General features: G+C 38.8%; 2 protein-coding genes across 7 annotated transcripts; one reads left to right on the top strand and one right to left on the bottom strand.

The window, feature by feature from the left end:
- Nucleotides 1-38: 38 nt before the first annotated feature.
- On the top strand, nucleotides 39-5155 carry nelfe (negative elongation factor complex member E). The gene is made up of 11 exons (XM_079878027.1): nucleotides 39-127; nucleotides 287-371; nucleotides 1259-1328; nucleotides 1411-1556; nucleotides 1648-1722; nucleotides 2322-2359; nucleotides 2449-2720; nucleotides 2885-3029; nucleotides 3696-3750; nucleotides 4501-4603; nucleotides 4699-5155. Exons 2-11 carry the CDS (start codon nucleotides 297-299, stop codon nucleotides 4770-4772), a joined length of 1053 nt encoding a protein of 350 aa, XP_079734153.1. The 5' UTR covers nucleotides 39-127; nucleotides 287-296; the 3' UTR covers nucleotides 4773-5155.
- Nucleotides 5156-6196: 1041 nt separating this feature from the next.
- LOC307162596 (uncharacterized protein) lies at nucleotides 6197-15575 on the bottom strand. 6 transcript variants are annotated; one of them, XM_079878021.1, is made up of 6 exons: nucleotides 15462-15575; nucleotides 15284-15372; nucleotides 14412-14637; nucleotides 13411-13605; nucleotides 9974-10165; nucleotides 6197-8950 (listed from the first exon to the last, which is right to left on the bottom strand). In XM_079878021.1, exons 3-6 carry the CDS (start codon nucleotides 14619-14621, stop codon nucleotides 7931-7933), a joined length of 1617 nt encoding a protein of 538 aa, XP_079734147.1. In that variant the 5' UTR covers nucleotides 14622-14637; nucleotides 15284-15372; nucleotides 15462-15575; the 3' UTR covers nucleotides 6197-7930. The 6 variants fall into 6 exon arrangements, with proteins under 6 accessions (XP_079734147.1, XP_079734150.1, XP_079734149.1 ...); XM_079878024.1 differs by having other exon boundaries at nucleotides 13411-13602; XM_079878023.1 differs by having other exon boundaries at nucleotides 13411-13602; nucleotides 15284-15575.
- Between the last annotated feature and the right edge of the window lie 1132 nt (nucleotides 15576-16707).

Genomic DNA, 16707 nt, shown 5'->3' with positions numbered 1-16707 from the left:
GAGATTTTTTTTGTTTTGAATGGATCTGATGGATCCTCGGAAGATAGAAGATGACGTCACATTTGCGCGCCGAATAAGGAATACTGTGCAGACGTTCATTCTTTTAAATTCATCCTTCGAATTCACGGTAATTAAATATAAAGTAGCGTCTTTTATGCAGTTTACATTTTTTTATGAAAACTGTTAAAAGCCCAATGTAACGGAAACATCGATAACGTGTTAAGGTGATGCATTGACTGGAAAGGACATCTGTTGTAACATATAACTGTTGTTTTTCTCTCTTGAGATCCATCGAAATGGCAATATTTCCCAACTCACTGACAGAAGAGGAGGAAGCATTGCAGAAGAAATATGCCAAATTAAAGAAAAAGGTGAAAAACTATAGTTACTGTTCTCAATATACGAATTTTCTGTAGCCAAAAATTTGGTTAAAAATAAACCACATTTATTTATATAGCGTTTTAGACAATACAAACTGTCTCAAATCAGATTCACAGTAAAAAACAAAAACAGTGTTGTGTTAATGTTGCAAAATGTATCAGCCATGAAGCAATTTCAGCTGTAAAGCAGCTCTGCAGAAGACAATCATGTCATTTGTCAGCTCAAGTCAGTTGATTCAATGTTGTTTCATACAGTAGTCAACATTTGAAGTGGATCAAAACCTTTCATAAAAGTTATGATTTTGAACAATATCCGTTCTTGTCTTAGGACAACTTTGATGAACTTTTTTGATCCGCTTAAAATGTTGACTAGTACTCAGTGTACAGTCATGTGAAAAAGAAAGTACACCCTTTTGAATTCTATGGTTTTACGTATCAGGGCATATAAAAAAAAAATTCTGGTATTTAAATGAGTTAAATACAACCTCAGATGAACAGCAACACATGACATATTACACTTTGTGATTTTTTGATTTAAGAAAAATAAAGCCAAAATGGCTCATATAATAATGAGCAAGACAAAATACTATTGAAGTCCAATTTCAAATATAATTTTATTAAAATATAGTTATGGCATACTAATTCATAATTATGACATAGTCGAAATTATCACATAAAAAGTCATAACTATGACTCATAGTTATGACTTAGGATGTCACCATTTTTTATTACTTATGTTATAATTATGACTTTTACCAAAGCATGATTATTTTTCTTACGTGGCGGAAATCGGCTTCCATAAAATACTCATATATGCATGTGATATATAAACTATCCAATTTTACATGTATTGTTTGCCTTCATTTCACTATATGTAGAAAAAGGCCCTAATGGCTCTGAAGAAACAGAGCTCCACCAATCAGACGAGTCAGACAGGACTGAAGCGCAGTAAGTAAATCTGTGGATCTCTGAAACTTCCAGATGAAATCTGTGCTCTACAAACGATCTCTCTCTCGCTGTCTCTGTTAAGCTTTGTCAGATCAGCCAGTGGTGGACACAGCGACAGCAACTGAGCAAGCGAAAATGCTGATCAAGTCTGGAGCAATCAGTGCCATCAAATCAGAGAACAAGAACTCAGGCTTCAAGCGCTCCAGAACACTTGAGGGTAAACTTAAAGTAAGAGACTTTTTTTTTTTTTTACCTCATTGATATCATGATTTTTCTATTTGTCATGCATAGCTATTTACGGAGTTTCTTTGTTTCCCAGGATCCAGAGAAAGGTCCTGCCCCAGCATTCCTGCCATTTCAAAGGAGCGTCTCTACAGATGAAGAGCCTCCTGATGTAATGTTGTTTTACACTGTAGAAATGATCTACTCACAGCTGTACATTTCAGTGATTTATTAGCCACAGCATCAAGCAGAGCCCCTTTAACTGTGGTAAAATGACCGTAACGCACTTCCTTATGTGGCTTACAGCTTTTATAAAGTGGTGGCAACAGTTGTTCTAACTCTAATTGATGGAAATAAATGTTGTGATGTTATTTCCACAAGATCTTGTATTGACAGTGCACTCTGTAAAGTCTCCTCCAGCACGACTTTCAAAGAATTTAAGGTCTGGACTCAGAGGTGCCAAATGCCAATTCATGTGTGAAAATGATTCTTCAAGCTCCCTCCCAACCATTCTTTCACAATTTGAGCCTGATGAATCTTGACATTGTCTTCCTGGAATATGGCCATAATGTGTCTTCATACATGGTTGTTTAAGAAATGAAAAGCTACACACTCCATCAGTTAGGGTTAGAAGTACTGTTGCCAAACATATAACATGCTTCAAACATAATAACTGCAGTAATGATCCAATCATAGATAGTGACTGTTTTTTTTGCCGGTTGATGTGTCAGTAAACTTGACTTTACATAATGTTGTTTCTTCTCGCTGTAGTCTGCTAAGCGAGCCCACAGGAAATCCCTGTATGAGAGGTGAGACTGTCAGATTCAGTGTAAAGAATAATATAAACCGTCATAGAAAAACAGTATTGCAGTCGAATATTTTTTTTTCTGTCCCTCAGTTTTGTTCCTGGAGATCGATCTCGTGATGATGAGGGAGGGATGTTGATTCGAGATCCTGAGCGGGATCGGGAAAGAGAGGTAGACTGGGAGAAAGATCGAGACAGAGACAGAGAGCGGGACAGAGAGAGGGACCGTGAAAGACCCCGGGAGAGAGAACGGGATAGTGAACGAGACAGGAGCCGGGATAGAGAAAGGGACAGAGACAGGGACAAAGAACGTGACAGGGACAGAGAACGAGAACGAGACCGAGAGCGGGACGCACCCTACAGACGTAAGTGAATCTGTGAAACAATAAGTTAATTTTAAATAATTCATATTGTTGTATTGCAATGTTTATTCATATTTCATGGATGTGCGTTTTATAATACTAAATGATAATAAGCTTTGTTCTGTTGAAAATCTGGAAGTCTAATTATCTTCTGTAATGTTGTTCAGGGTCAGACTCATATCCAGAGCGCAGAGGGGTGCGCAAAGGAAACACAGTGTATGTATACGGCACAGGTTTAGTGGAAGACAGTTTGCGCTCGGCCTTTGCTCAGCACGGGAACATCATCGACCTTTCAATGGACTCACCACGCAAGTACGATTGTTTTCTGATCCTTTTGGACATTTGGATAGGGAGGAACCCACTCACTTGATTGCTTATAGGATTGAGCCGGGATTTAGTATATTTTGTAATTTTAGACATCACTAGGAAAGTTTTAATTATAAGTCTTATCTTTTGTAATGGTAGATTTCCAGGGATATACAAGAATACTACCATTCAAAAGTTTGTGGTCAGTAAGATTTAATTTAAATATAAGGCTAAATGGCTGCATTTAAAAAATACAGTTATATTGTAAAATATTATTACAATTTAAAAGAACTGTTTTCTATTTGAATATATAGTAAAAATGTAATGTATTTCTGTGATGGCAAAGCTGAATTTTTCAGTCAAATGATTCTTCAGAAATTATTCAAATATGCTGATTTGCTGTTCAAGAAACATTTTTATTATTATGTTGAAAACAGCTGTGCCTATTAATTATTTTTATGGAAACAGTGATAAATTCTTTTCAGGATTTTTTTGATGAATAGAACGTTCAAAACGGCATTTATTTGAAATAGAAAGCTTTTGTATCCTCATAAACGTCTTTACTGTCACTTTTGATTTGCCAAAAGTATAATTTCTTTAAAAAAAATCTTTTGAACAGTAGTGTGTCTGGGAAAACAAAATATATATATTTTTCCCTCTGTCTCTTACCAGTTGTGCCTTTGTGACCTTTGAGAAGATGGAATCAGCAGACCAAGCTGTGGCAGAGGTCAGTGGTCCATTCTCTTTATGGGGCCACTTTCTACACCATTGTAGCATCATATTTTTATATTTACAATGCATCTTCTCTGACCCTAAATTCAACATGTTTTTGCTGCTGTTGTTTTTTAAGACTTTCATATGTAAATAAACCTCAGTTATGACAGGCTAATCACTTCACATGTAGTCGTTCACGTCGCATGTGGTCAATAAGGACTAGTTGTAATCCATACTTGTTTTGGTTTTCCATACTTGATTCTATACTTGCCGTGTACAAGGCCCTAGCAGAAAAATATTTTGTCTATCCAAATTGTGTCCTTTTATTTTAATAATTTTTTTCTATATTTCTATTTAGCTTTAATTTGTTTTATTTCAGTTGTAATCATTTTAGTATATCAACCTACATATTTCAGCTTTATTTCAATTACCGAAAATTAATTTGAATGGTTCTGGTACATTAGAAGCCGACCACACAAGTGATACTACTTGTGAGCACTCGCCTACTACTTTTATGGAAGGTCATGCAAACTCTAATGGTCAAGTTTTGCAGCTTAGCATCCATAAATAGTCGGGTGTGGACTGTGGAGCTTTGTATTGTGTATATTCAAGCTTGTCTACATTGTACATCAACACTCCTGTATTACAAATGCACAAGTAAAATCCTGTTTTTGTGAAATGACCCCTTTAAAGGTGTTAGGATTTAACACATCTTTATTTATTCACTGAAAGAAACCCTTTTTCCACTCTTTCTGCCTCTCAGCTGAATGGCACTACTGTGGGTGACGTCAACATCAAAGTCAGCATTGCCAGGAAGCAGCCCATGCTGGATGCCGCCACAGGGAAATCTGTCTGGGCATCTCTTGGTAAATAAGGACATTTCACAGGAAAAAACTGTCAAGGAGACTGTGTTGCACACTTGACTAACCAATTTCTCCTTTTCTATCTCCATCCTTCACAGCTGTGCAGAACAGTGCCAAGGGCTCGTACAGAGACAAACGGAGCCAGGTCGTCTATAGCGAAGATTTCCTTTGATTTCCAACAGTTGTTTAGCACATGCTAAATTTCTAAAGAAGTCCAGCATCACTTAAAACAGACATTTAGTTTTTCTTCTTACTTTTCTGTAATGTTCTTAAGTAATTATTATGATGTTTGAGCGTGTTTACTGCTCAGTGTCTCTGGACATTTAGCTCAGTTATGGTTTATGTTGTTGTTGTTATTCAATAAATCAATCAAACCATCTATATGTGGTGCAACACTTTACAATCTGGACAAACTAACAAATCATTACCTCAGTGAAACCGTTTAACAGGCAGAAACCATAAGCTTCTTTTCAGTTTTTTTTCAGGTGACATCAAGCGAATCTGTGCTTTGTATGGATAGTTGTGTATATGAATAATAACCGATTTACTGCAGTCTTCAGCTGTGTGGAACAAGCTCCTCCCTGCAACAATCCACAACATTAGATGCTATTGATGAAATGAGCTCTGGTTCAGACATTGCAGTGCTCTGGTTTTGCCTAAAGGGAAACAATACAAATACAGAGGCATGCACTGTTATATAAACCCTGTTTAGCATTTCACAACTAGTTGGAAGGAACTGAAAAAGGGAATAGCAATAGCTTGTTTCATCTCTCCCATCCTGTTTACGGCAATGTTTGAGATGATCTCAATTGTGACAAGATATGGTGAGATTGCCAGCGTTATGCAGCTATGGTGTTACAAGTATTTTTTTAGACAGCTGCATATACAAACTGACAAAAACATGGCCTTTCTATTCATAAAGGAGTGAGAAATGACCGGATATCATTCAATGTGGGGACAGTATTCCAGAAAAGGTAGAGAAGCACGTTGTTACCACGTTGTCTTTCAGACGTAGCACTGTCTAGAAGAAATGTATAACAGCTGTTATCACTTTGGGATACAAACAGGAGAAGTCACATCTGGAGCTGCAGAAATCATCAGAGATCAGTCAGTATAAGAGGTGGCCAGGCTTGCATCAGAACCGGGCATGCTTTGAAAGCGGAAGAGATTGTGAACCAGGGAGTTTCAAGGCTGAAATATCAAGAGATTGTTGGAAGAACCCAGATAGGAAGAGCAGGTATAACTGGAATATAGCTTTTAGATGTTGGACAGCAGCCTCTAGGAAGCTGAGGAAACCAATGCTGGTGACTGGATATACTGGAAAACTTCTGTTATCATGTACTGACCCTTATGTCATTCCAAACCTGTATGACTAATTTTATTCTGTGACACACAAGGTATTTTGAGAAATATCTCGTGTGTTTTTTTTGTCCATTCAATGGAAGTCAATAGTGACCAAAGCTGTTTGGTTTTTGTATTCCGCAGATGAAAATCATATATTTTTGGAATGTAATGAGGGTGAGTAAATAACGAAATTACACACTTCGCCTTTAAGGTGACCGGCAATGTAAAATTAAATCACAGCAAGAAAAAAACTGTTGGAACAAAAGCTTTTTAATAAGGCTTTCATAGAATTGGCGACATAGACACTAAAATTACACTACAGCAAAAATAACAAACACGTTTTCTTACTTTCCTTATCACGCACAGTACTAATTCATGAACATTTTGTTTGTGTTAAACATGTTTATCACTCTTACAAGCAATAGATATGCTAGACCTTCCCTTGGTGTCCATTATTGTCTGCTCACTTGTAGTAAATTACCTTTAACCTATAAAGAGAAACAGAAAACCTAAGTATTTGAGCTCTTATGTGGTATAAACAGATAGTTCACCCAAAAATGGAAATTCTGTCAATATTACAAAAGACAAGAGTGTTGAGGTTCAAACATTATTGGACCTCATTGATTTGAAATGTTTGGACAAATAAAAAAACACCAGGACACTTTTCAAAATATCTTCTATGCTTCACAGAAAAAAGTCATTGAGGTTTAGAAAAACATAAGGCAGGGGTCTCCAACACGTCACTCATGGCCTGATTTAAAGGGATAGTTCACCCAAAAATTCTGTCATCATTTACTCACCCTCAAGTTGTTCCAAACCCGTATGAATTTCTTTCTTCTGCTGAACACAAAAGAAGATATTTTGAAAAAAAATGGGTAACCAAACAGTTGATGGGCCCCGTTGACTTTCATAGTATTTTTTTTTTTCTCCTTACTATGGAAGTCAATGGGGCCCATCAAACTGTTTGGTTACAACTTGAGGTTGAGTAAATGATGACAGAATTTTCATTTTTGGGTGAACTATCCCTTTAAAGTAGCTCGCCAAGACCTTTTCATCCAATCAGACTGAGCTAATAGTGTCCCACCCCCTCCAATGCATATGAGGTATTTTGACAAAGTATTTGACATATCAGCCATGAGATTATTTATTTATTTATGAACATGCAGATGTAATAACAATATAAAGGAATAAAAACCAACAGAAGAAAAAAAAACCTTATCGGGACATTGAAGTTTCAATCAGCATCATCACGCTCATATGGCTACAAGGCTTGTTCGGGATGAGTAAAGACAGCGTTCAAGCTAAGAAAAACAAAACAAAAAAACCACTATTTTCGTGGATTATTGTTAATTTGAGAGTTATGATACATTCATTAAGAGATTTAAATATTGAATAACATGAGTAGCTCTCAGCCACTTTAATTTTTAAAAAGTAGCTCTCAAATGAAATAAGGTTGGAGACGCATGATATAAGGAAATTGTAGAATTTCATTTTTGGGTAAACTGTCCCTATAAGTGAATATAAAGGCCAATTCACACTGCACTGACAGACGGCGACCAACACAAGCAATCCCCAGATGACAGTACGTCCCTTCTCAGACATTCTGCTACCCGACAAATGCCAATTGAACATGCGAAAACAAGTGCCGACCAATGCCAACAACGGCAAAACCCAGAGAAGTGTCTGTTGCCCTTGGTCAGTGCATGTCGGTGCAGTGTCAATTGGTCTTAACAAGGGCACTATCATTCAGTTTTTCCAGGCTAAAGAGCAAATGCTTTGGCAGTGTTTGGCCTGCACAATGACAATTCGAAATCATTCTGAAGCAACCATAAAGTTATTATATACTGATTACGAAGACAAACATTTCTTTTCTAATGTGCACTGATAAATTATGCACAATAAGCCTACAAACGTGTATTAAGAAAAAAAACAAGGTTAATTTTGATTTCATTGTAACAACCCACACTACCGATGATAAAATGTGATCTAAACTCCTCCCCCAACACTGCCCTCATTGTTTCGCTGCATCTCCAGGTAGTTTTGAGCTGTGGTCCTTCCGTGTTGCTCCTTCAGGTGGCGGCGTAGAGCAGGCTTGTGGGCAAAGCTGACGTGGCAGTATGCGCACACGTGCGGGCGCTCCCCGCTGTGCAGGTTCATGTGGTCGCACAGTGTTGACTTCTGAGTGAAGGTCTTGTGGCACAGGGGGCAGCAGTGGAGCTTTGAAGAGCCGCGATGGACGATCATGTGACGGTTGAGGTTACTGGAGTGGCTGAAGTGCTTCCCACAGCATGGACACACATATAGCCTGTGTGATGACAGGGAATGCATGGCTAAATCCTGTGTTGAGGAAAACGCTAATCCGCAATGCTCACACACTACTGGTCCTGTTACGCAAGACGTGGATCCCACCACTGCCACGGACTCGTCAGCAGCTCCACGCTCATTTGAAGGCGCCCCGACTCCCATTGCTTCTTCCCCGCTGGAAGCTTCCACACCGAAGTGTGCAGGAGCTCCATCAGAACCGATCTCTTCTCCTTGTCCCTCTCCAGCCCTGTAGTCAACTCGGAGGGTACCGTCGGCAAGATGTTGATTGGACAGGTAATTGGCCCCAAAGTCCGCTCCAAAACTACCCATAATCTCATCTGGGGTTGGAAAGCGCCAAGCTTCCTGATAGTTACCCAAGAGCTTGCGGTCCTTGAAGGTGTACCGCTTTCTGTGTTTAAAGCCTCTTCCTCTGCCTCCCCTGTGCTCTCCGTTGCGTCGTTTCCACACGCGGCCCGGCCCTCGGAGGCCGTTACCTTTGGCTCGCCCCTCCATACTGGGCTCATCTATGCCTGTGTCCAGCTGACAGTGGTCGTCTAATACAACAACAGCTTCTCTGTCTTCCTCCCCAGCACCGGGGGACTTCTCTGGGTCCTGATGTTCATCATTGATGTGCACCTGAAAGATGTCACTTTCATGCCCGTCCTCTCCCTCGAAGTGGACAGATCCATCTGATCCTCTAATCTGTCACGGTGAAAACATAAATTAGTTGAACTTGTTAGACGCAGACGAGCAAGCAGCCAAAATAAGAGCTGATCATGATTAGGGAAGTTCAAACTGACAGCAATATGCAGCAATGTAGCAACCGAAAGTAATTCATTTTAGCAATTTGATGTGACATATCTGTTGCTGTGGGCCTTTATGCAAATATATGCAACTGAGCAGTTGTGTGTCTATCACATATGGCTGGGCTTTATTGTGAATATACACAATTTGTCATGATTTTGATGGCGATGTAAAATTAAGGAACGTTGCAATAATTTTAATGTGTTTTTTATTTAGCCATTAAGTTTTCCAGAAGGCCATTATACAAATGTCAGATCCTTTCTTTTCTCAAAACTCTAGCAATATGTGGTTTTAATAGTGTCTATTTAAAGGGGACATATTATGCCCTTAAAGTCTTGGTTTTGTTTTTTTGGGGTCGACTAGAATGTCTACTAGTTTTTATGCATAAATGTTCAAAAAACATTATTTTTCACATATTTTACATTATTAAAGTACCTCTCTTCCAAGTCTTTCAGTAACACTATGTTTAGTTCCCATCTCTATATGAAGCCCCTCCATAAGAAAATAACAATGTGCTCTGATTGGTTGGCTGGACTAGTGTGTTGTGATTAGTTAACCGCTTCAAGCGTGTTCGCAACTCAACCAGATCTTGCTCCTTTTTTGCTATTAATTAAAAAATTCTGAGGAATTCCAAAAAAAACTCGGAAAAATGTTAACGGAAATCACTGCATGGCATTTTTCAGGGACAAAATCATGGAAACATGTTTCATATTCGACTATCCATCAACAGGGACGACTACTACAACCACCAGTATCAATACTTGACAAATTCTAGTAATAGGGCTGTCAGTGTGAACAGTCCCTCTGTATTTTCCTTTGAGATTAAGACGACATCAAATCTACATCTTAAAATCCTAAAATGCAAACACATGCATTTGATTTAATCTATTAGCTTCTGAATCAAATCCAACAGATATTTACATGGTGTATGGTCAAATCACTGTCATCTTTGAGAGGGATGTTGGAGAGTTCAGCATCAGCAGCCTGGAGCTCCTTTCCTGAACTGTGCGGATGCAGCGATGCAGTATCAGAAGGAGATGAAATAGATCCCAGTGAATGGGTACTTCCACTGACAATCACTGGCATAGACTGAGGGTCTTCTGATTTCACAGTCTAAATAGATCGTAAGAGTAATAGACAATGAATGAACAAGAACAAAGTGGAAATGGAGGGAGGGAGTGAGAAAGAATTGCAATGTTGCACTGTGTTTTTGCATTACAATAAGTTTTTATATAGATAGTTCAGCCAAAAATAAAAATTCTGTTATCATTTACTCTCATGTCGACCCTCGTGTCATTCCAATTCTGTTATCATTTACTCTCATGTCGACCCTCGTGTCAGTCCAATTCTGTTATCATTTACTCTCATGTCGACCCTCGTGTCAGTCCAATTGTGTTATCATTTACTCTCATGTCGACCCTCATGTCATTCCAAACATCTTTAGCAGTTGCCTTTTTTTATTGAATCAAACAATCACCATGGGCTCCAACAAAAACAAAAAGTATAAAAGTGGTCATTTCAGTTTTATTGTTTGTTGTATTTATTCAGTTGTATGGTTTCAGTTAACTGCAGACAGTAGTTGAAGCTTTTGCAGTTGAGCAATTGAGGCTTTTACACCGGATGAGTATTATAGTTCCAATAATATTGGCGGAAGGACCAGCTTTTTGGCGTGTTTGCAGAGCACGAGCTGGGAACTAATTTTTAGCTCCTGCCCAGCACAATTAGCCTGGCAAGCCAGACCTACATCAAGATGTGAGTCTGGCAACTCACCATAGACACGGCTCAATCCGAGGGGCGGGATAAACGGCTGTCTTTCAAATTCCCTCTGCACGCAATAGGACAGCGCTTCAACCAACCAGAGCGTTTTCCCAAAAGCGGAACTAACGTTAGTTGATAAATTCAACTTTTGAATCTGGCCGGCAAAACTACGAACACATCTTCCTTTTTTAAGAATGACTGTTCTTTGCTCTTTTCTCAAAGAAAAACTTAACTCCAAGTCCTCCAGAGTCCCGGCCAAAGCCGATTCGAAAGACTGTTCGCCAGCAGCAGCCGCTATTCTTTGTTTTCAAGTAGCAGGGAACCGTCGCAACTCTGTCGTCATTATGTTAAGCCCGCCCCGCCTACTCTATACACGATGTGATTGGCCTGACCCAATTTAGGTTTTTACAGCTCCGAAAGTCAACGGAGAGTTGCTAGACTACCCTGGCTGCAAAATAAATTTTGCTGCCGCTAGGGTGCGTCTAGATTTCTAGACTACAGCACAATAGTAACTAACAGTGATGTTGGCCGAACACATGCCATACGAAATACTGGCACACACCATTTAAAAAAAAAGCTGTATAAACTCACAGTTTACAACATATACTTCCACCATGAACTAACTGCACGAACATAGAAAACAGCGATAGATGGCATTTACCTGTCGCCTTTGTATGCGGCATTGTGTTTTTTTCACAAAGAAATGTAGCACTGTAAGTTGTCGAAGGATATTTAGTCTCTTAGCCCTCCTTTTTCCTTTTCAATCACATAACTTATACATCTACATTCCATCTCCGATATCACAAAGCCCACAGCACACAACAAAATCCCAGCTCAGATCACGGTGTCCTCCATTCTCCAGTTGTTGACCTTGAATGCCACGCTTAAATGACGTCACTGTCGGCCGGCTTATGGCACTTCAGAGTTCCTACTGCCGGTGCGAATGCAACCAGGAAAATGGACCTAGGGTAACATTTAGTCATTGGAGGACTGCACTGGTGGCTAGTTCCTATAACTGAGTTCCTATAACTACCAGGTGTGAAAGCCACTATTGTCAAATACTAACATCTTAAATTTCAGTAAGTTTCTTACACAAAACTAAGACTTGGATAACAAATCTCTATTCTTATGAACCCCTTTTACTAGTCCATTTTATAGCATGACAGCCTCTGCTCTTTTGCAGAGATTTTGAGAAGCATTGTGTCTGTTAGAGCTTAGAGTGCCTCAGCAGATGATCCAGAATGTGACAAAACATCAGCCAAAGAGGACCCACGTCACACCCCTCCTGATCTCACTGCACTGGCTCCCAGTTGTGGCCAGAATCAAATGCAATGTTTTGGTGCTGGCTTTCAGGACTGCCACTGGAACAACACCTTCCTACCTCAATTCACTCTTGCGAGTGTGTGCTCCCACCCGCCAGCCACGGTCACTGAACGAGTGGCGCCTTCTTGTTTCCTCACAACAAGGCACAAAGTCACTCTCCAAAACCTTCACTCTCTCTGATCCTCTCTGGTGGAATGAGCTGCAAACCTCCACCCGAAGCACTGAGACATCACAACTTTCAAGAAACAGCTGAAGACACCTCTTCTACAAGCATTTAACCATTAAGATGCGGTTTGGTCGATCAGATCACAGGTGGACGAGGGAGATACATTCCCGTTTACACCTTGTGTTTTAATCCTTCTATTTTGTCCACTTTCGACCACTTCTGTCCTGATTTGTTCGAGGGGAGGGGGGGTCTTTTATCTTTTGATCTAATGGACAAAATAAGCTGCAGCAATTTACATATGAACGCGAAAAGAGACGACTAAAAAACATATACAGAAAGCAGCAGCTTCTGTTTCTGCTCTGAAAGCCGCAAGACCACTGCGAATGTGGTGAGTGCGTGTTAGAAATCAGGAATTGGTGAGAGAACATTGTGCTTGGTACGATTTTCGTCTTCAAACCAAACTTCAGCCGACAAAGTTTACATCCCGTTTGGCTAGCGTGCTTCCCATAATGCTAGGTCAGTAGGCAGAAAGTAGGCACAAAAGTCTTTTGTGGAACACATACGACACAATCACCGCCTACACCACGATAGCAATCCGGTCGAATGCATTTTCGATTACCACTGGAAGTGGTCGAAAGTAGACAAGATCAAAACTTTTTAGACCCCGTTTACACCTGTATTTAGCGTCATCCACTTGTGATCGGATTGATGAAAACGCTTCTTAATACCAGGTCTAAACGGGGCCTTACTGTAGACTTGGATTTAAGCCTTTTCCCTGTTATTATTTGATTCACAGGACCGGACACCAGTCTTTTACACACACACAAAAAAAAAAATCTTAGTTTTATTATCTTCTCTGCATTTCTCCCCTGCTCTATCTTGTTTCCTAATCTAGCTTGCTAATAAACCTGGGATTGTATACTTTAAATATTGTTGGCTCTGTGACTAATTGCTTACGTTCCTCTATTGTAAGTTGCTTTGCATAAAAGTGTCTTCTATGTAAGTGTACAGAAAAGATTGTCTCCACCAAGACAGGATTTTTATTTCTGGATGAACTATTTCATTAAGAGGAAACAAGGTCTGTAATAGTGTTTGAGTTTGGAATACTCACAACTGGGCTGCGACTCCGGGGCTGCATGTACTGGCTAAGGGCTCCTCTGCATTTCTCCACCACATGCTCCATCTGCAGGTAGCTGGCTGCGGTCAGGTAGTTCACAATTTCTCTGGCACTGAACTGCAGCATCCCTGTGTAACAGGACTGGAGGAGTTCACATACTACCGTTGAGCTGTGCAACATCGACACCTGCTGAACAGAGAGAGCATTAGTTGATAGAATTGCAAAGAAGCGTAGCGACAGATCTTTTCTTCCATATAGTGATCCATATACATCCGAATGGAATGGAAAAAAATGTAAGGCAGGGACCTGGTTTTATTTATTGTTTGTTGTATGAATGGAGGCAGATCTAAATGTGAGCTTGCAGTCGATTGTAAGAAAGGGATGGGTTTAATTGGACTAAATGCTTGAAGAATTTCGGCATACATCACCAGTAAGAAGTCTGTTGTTTCCTTGGAAAATCAAGTGCATTTAGAAAATAGATAGGGTGAATTTTCATTTCATGCCAACTTTAAAGGTGTGTAAATTCTGCATCACAAGCAATGCCAAATAGAAATGAGATTGATGCCAAATATAGATTGATTTCAAACATGTTTCATGTCATGCCACTGATTAAGCCAATTTTGCTGTGTTTTGACGCAGTAATGTTTTGATAGCACCTGAGCCAAATCAAAAAATACATTTTACCTTAACCCAACCAGTCTATCAATGAAGCAGCTATTACACCTAAATGTACCAAAAAAAAAAAAAAAAAACAGGTTTAATGAGACATTTTATATTCAGAAATGAGAAGTGTCCTTGGACGGGTGGATGGAAAGAATGGCATCAAAATAACTGTACACTAACTGGTAGCACACACATTTATTAGATTTATTAGATCCACTAGATAAAAAGTCAAATGGACCAAAGCGACACTAATGATACAGAAGAAAGATCAAATGGTTCGCTTCTGATGAACCTCTAACTTGGTCATTCTGATCGTATGAGAAGCTGTTCACCTGTAGCTCTGATGAGGGGTTCAGGAGAAACTGGTCCCTGAGAAATGCAGAGCAAGCAGCCAGCACGACCTTATGACCCCTGAACATGCGCCTGCCTCCCGCCACGATGGTGACGTCACAGAAGTGCTGCTGTGCCCGCAGGGAGTTCATGTTACTCAGGGTGTTGTCTCCATGCCCGGGCAAACGGAAACTCACCACATCCACATTCATGATTTTCAACAGGAAGCTAAAGGGAAAAAAAACACACACACACACACACACATTTACTTTATATGCAGTATTATATATAAATACAAAAAAAAAAAAAAAAAAAAAAACTTTTAAATGAATTAGCAAGATATCCTGTTACTGTTATTAAATTAACTAAGGGATTTCCATCAAACAGTAAAAAGCTTTCTGAATAATTCTGTTATTTTGGTAACACTTTATTTTAAGGTGACATAGTTACATGTTACTACATGTTCTTACTATAGTATTAAAAGTAAATTATGCATAATTACACGTCACTAACCCTAAACCAAACATTAGCCGTAACTCTATTAAGTATTGTAGTATCTCTAGTAAGTACATGTAGTTAATTAATATTACTCAGTATGTTATTTAAAAAATTTTGTGACACTGAAGTTAAGTTACAATTAAATATTTAATTTAACATTAAAAAACGCATCAGAAACAACATGTCCATGAATATTCTCATAACGTCATTCATTCATATTTAGAACAAAGCAGCAGAACAATTGATTATTGTTATTGCATGTTTATTACATTGTTCTAAAGTAGCTAACACAGTGTATCGTCTTTTGTTCAGACAGACTGTCTAACACACTTCTTCACTACACTACAAACTAATCTGATAAATAACATGAACTTACTTGACAGTGATTTATTGAGAAGAAATCAATAATACAGAACACAAACACATTTATGGTGTCTGGTGATCAATCCAGCTTCATCCACATCACTGGAATAGCGAAAACATCAAACTAAAACACTCAAACTGAACTCGTTTACAAAAGTCTGTTGTTTTTATGTGTCTAAGTTCGGTCATACCTACTATATATTTTCTATTTTGCTCCGTGAGTTTTAAAAACAGCTAAAATTGTAACAGCTAAAATTCGCAGACTGAAATGAAGTCAGAAAACTAAACAGGAAATTTCGAACCCTAAAGACGATTTTCAAAATAAAAGCCCACGTAGACAACAGACACGACCTTGGCGACTTAACGCTTAATATGGCGGCTGTGTTCAAGAGCCGACCGCTTGTTTGTTTACTACTACAACGTGCATGCGCATGAGCTTAAAAACATTGTTGTTTATATTTTAAGCATATGTATTTGGTTTGACAACTTGTATCCTTTGTATTTTTATCTTAAAATTCAGTAAGCGTTTTACTGTCTGTGAGTTTAGTGTCAAAAGGCCTTTAATCTTTGTTTTACGTGGTAATAATTTGCATACAATGTGTAACCACATGGAGGCGCTATGAATTCAGGAAGGACCTCGAAGGGTGGAAAAAAGAGATATTTGCAAACAGAGAAATTATTAAAGTGAATATAAAACAGAAAAATATCAAAGCCACCAGAAAGAATTGGAATCTCAGTTAATTTCGATGATTGATTTAATGCTATTTACATGGATGGAAGAACATGGCTGACTGAAGACTAGAAACCAGACTTATCTCATAAACTCAGATGTTTGTGTCTCAGCCCTTGCATTAATAAGAAGCAGAACAAGTATTTTCCTGGTATAATTTATTAAACATGTTTTCATAATGAATCAATCCGTTTCAGTGGTGGAATTACACCTCAATGACTCAAAACAATACCAAGAATATGAGCAATAGTCTTAAGCAGTGTGGTTTTTCACCAGAACTGTAGATGTTAGAGACTGATAAGGACAAGACTGATCGACTATTAAAGACAACTGATGTAATGTCTCACAAATTATTCCCTTGAAATCATGGGTGCGTACTGAATATTTCTTAATGACCACAGTAATCATAAATCCCACTGTAATGTTGAGGCATATATTCTCTTAATCAAACAAGATGAGAAAGAAGATTAAACAGTATTTAAAACACTGTCAGGAACAAGACCAAAACACAATTAATATTGATAATATGTCATTTAACACACTTCAAACCATCGCACCCTGGAAATACAATGATGCAGTTCATAATCTAGGGTAGTGAAATCCATATTCATCCAACCCTGTGATGGAAGAATGTGATTAGAAACATCACTTCGATTGATCAATAACTCAACCAGAAAGTGCTAAAGCTATGATGTTGTAAACTACAG

The sequence above is a fragment of the Squalius cephalus genome (assembly GCF_949319135.1).
Source record: "Squalius cephalus genome assembly, chromosome: 8".
Lineage (NCBI taxonomy): Eukaryota > Metazoa > Chordata > Actinopteri > Cypriniformes > Leuciscidae > Squalius > Squalius cephalus.
This window is presented reverse-complemented; position numbering and strand designations above follow the sequence as displayed.

Coding starts and splice junctions, on each gene's coding strand:
- LOC307162596 (XM_079878021.1), bottom strand. CDS start 14,621: ATGAATGTGGATGTGGTGAGTTTCCGTTTGCCCGGGCATGGAGACAAC. Junction 13,606..14,411: donor ACCCCTCATCAGAGCTACAG/GTGAACAGCTTC, acceptor CTCTCTGTTCAG/CAGGTGTCGATGTTGCACAG. Junction 10,166..13,410: donor CCCGGAGTCGCAGCCCAGTT/GTGAGTATTCCA, acceptor CGATCTATTTAG/ACTGTGAAATCAGAAGACCC.
- nelfe (XM_079878027.1), top strand. CDS start 297: ATGGCAATATTTCCCAACTCACTGACAGAAGAGGAGGAAGCATTGCAG. Junction 2,360..2,448: donor AGGAAATCCCTGTATGAGAG/GTGAGACTGTCA, acceptor TCTGTCCCTCAG/TTTTGTTCCTGGAGATCGAT. Junction 4,604..4,698: donor ATCTGTCTGGGCATCTCTTG/GTAAATAAGGAC, acceptor CATCCTTCACAG/CTGTGCAGAACAGTGCCAAG.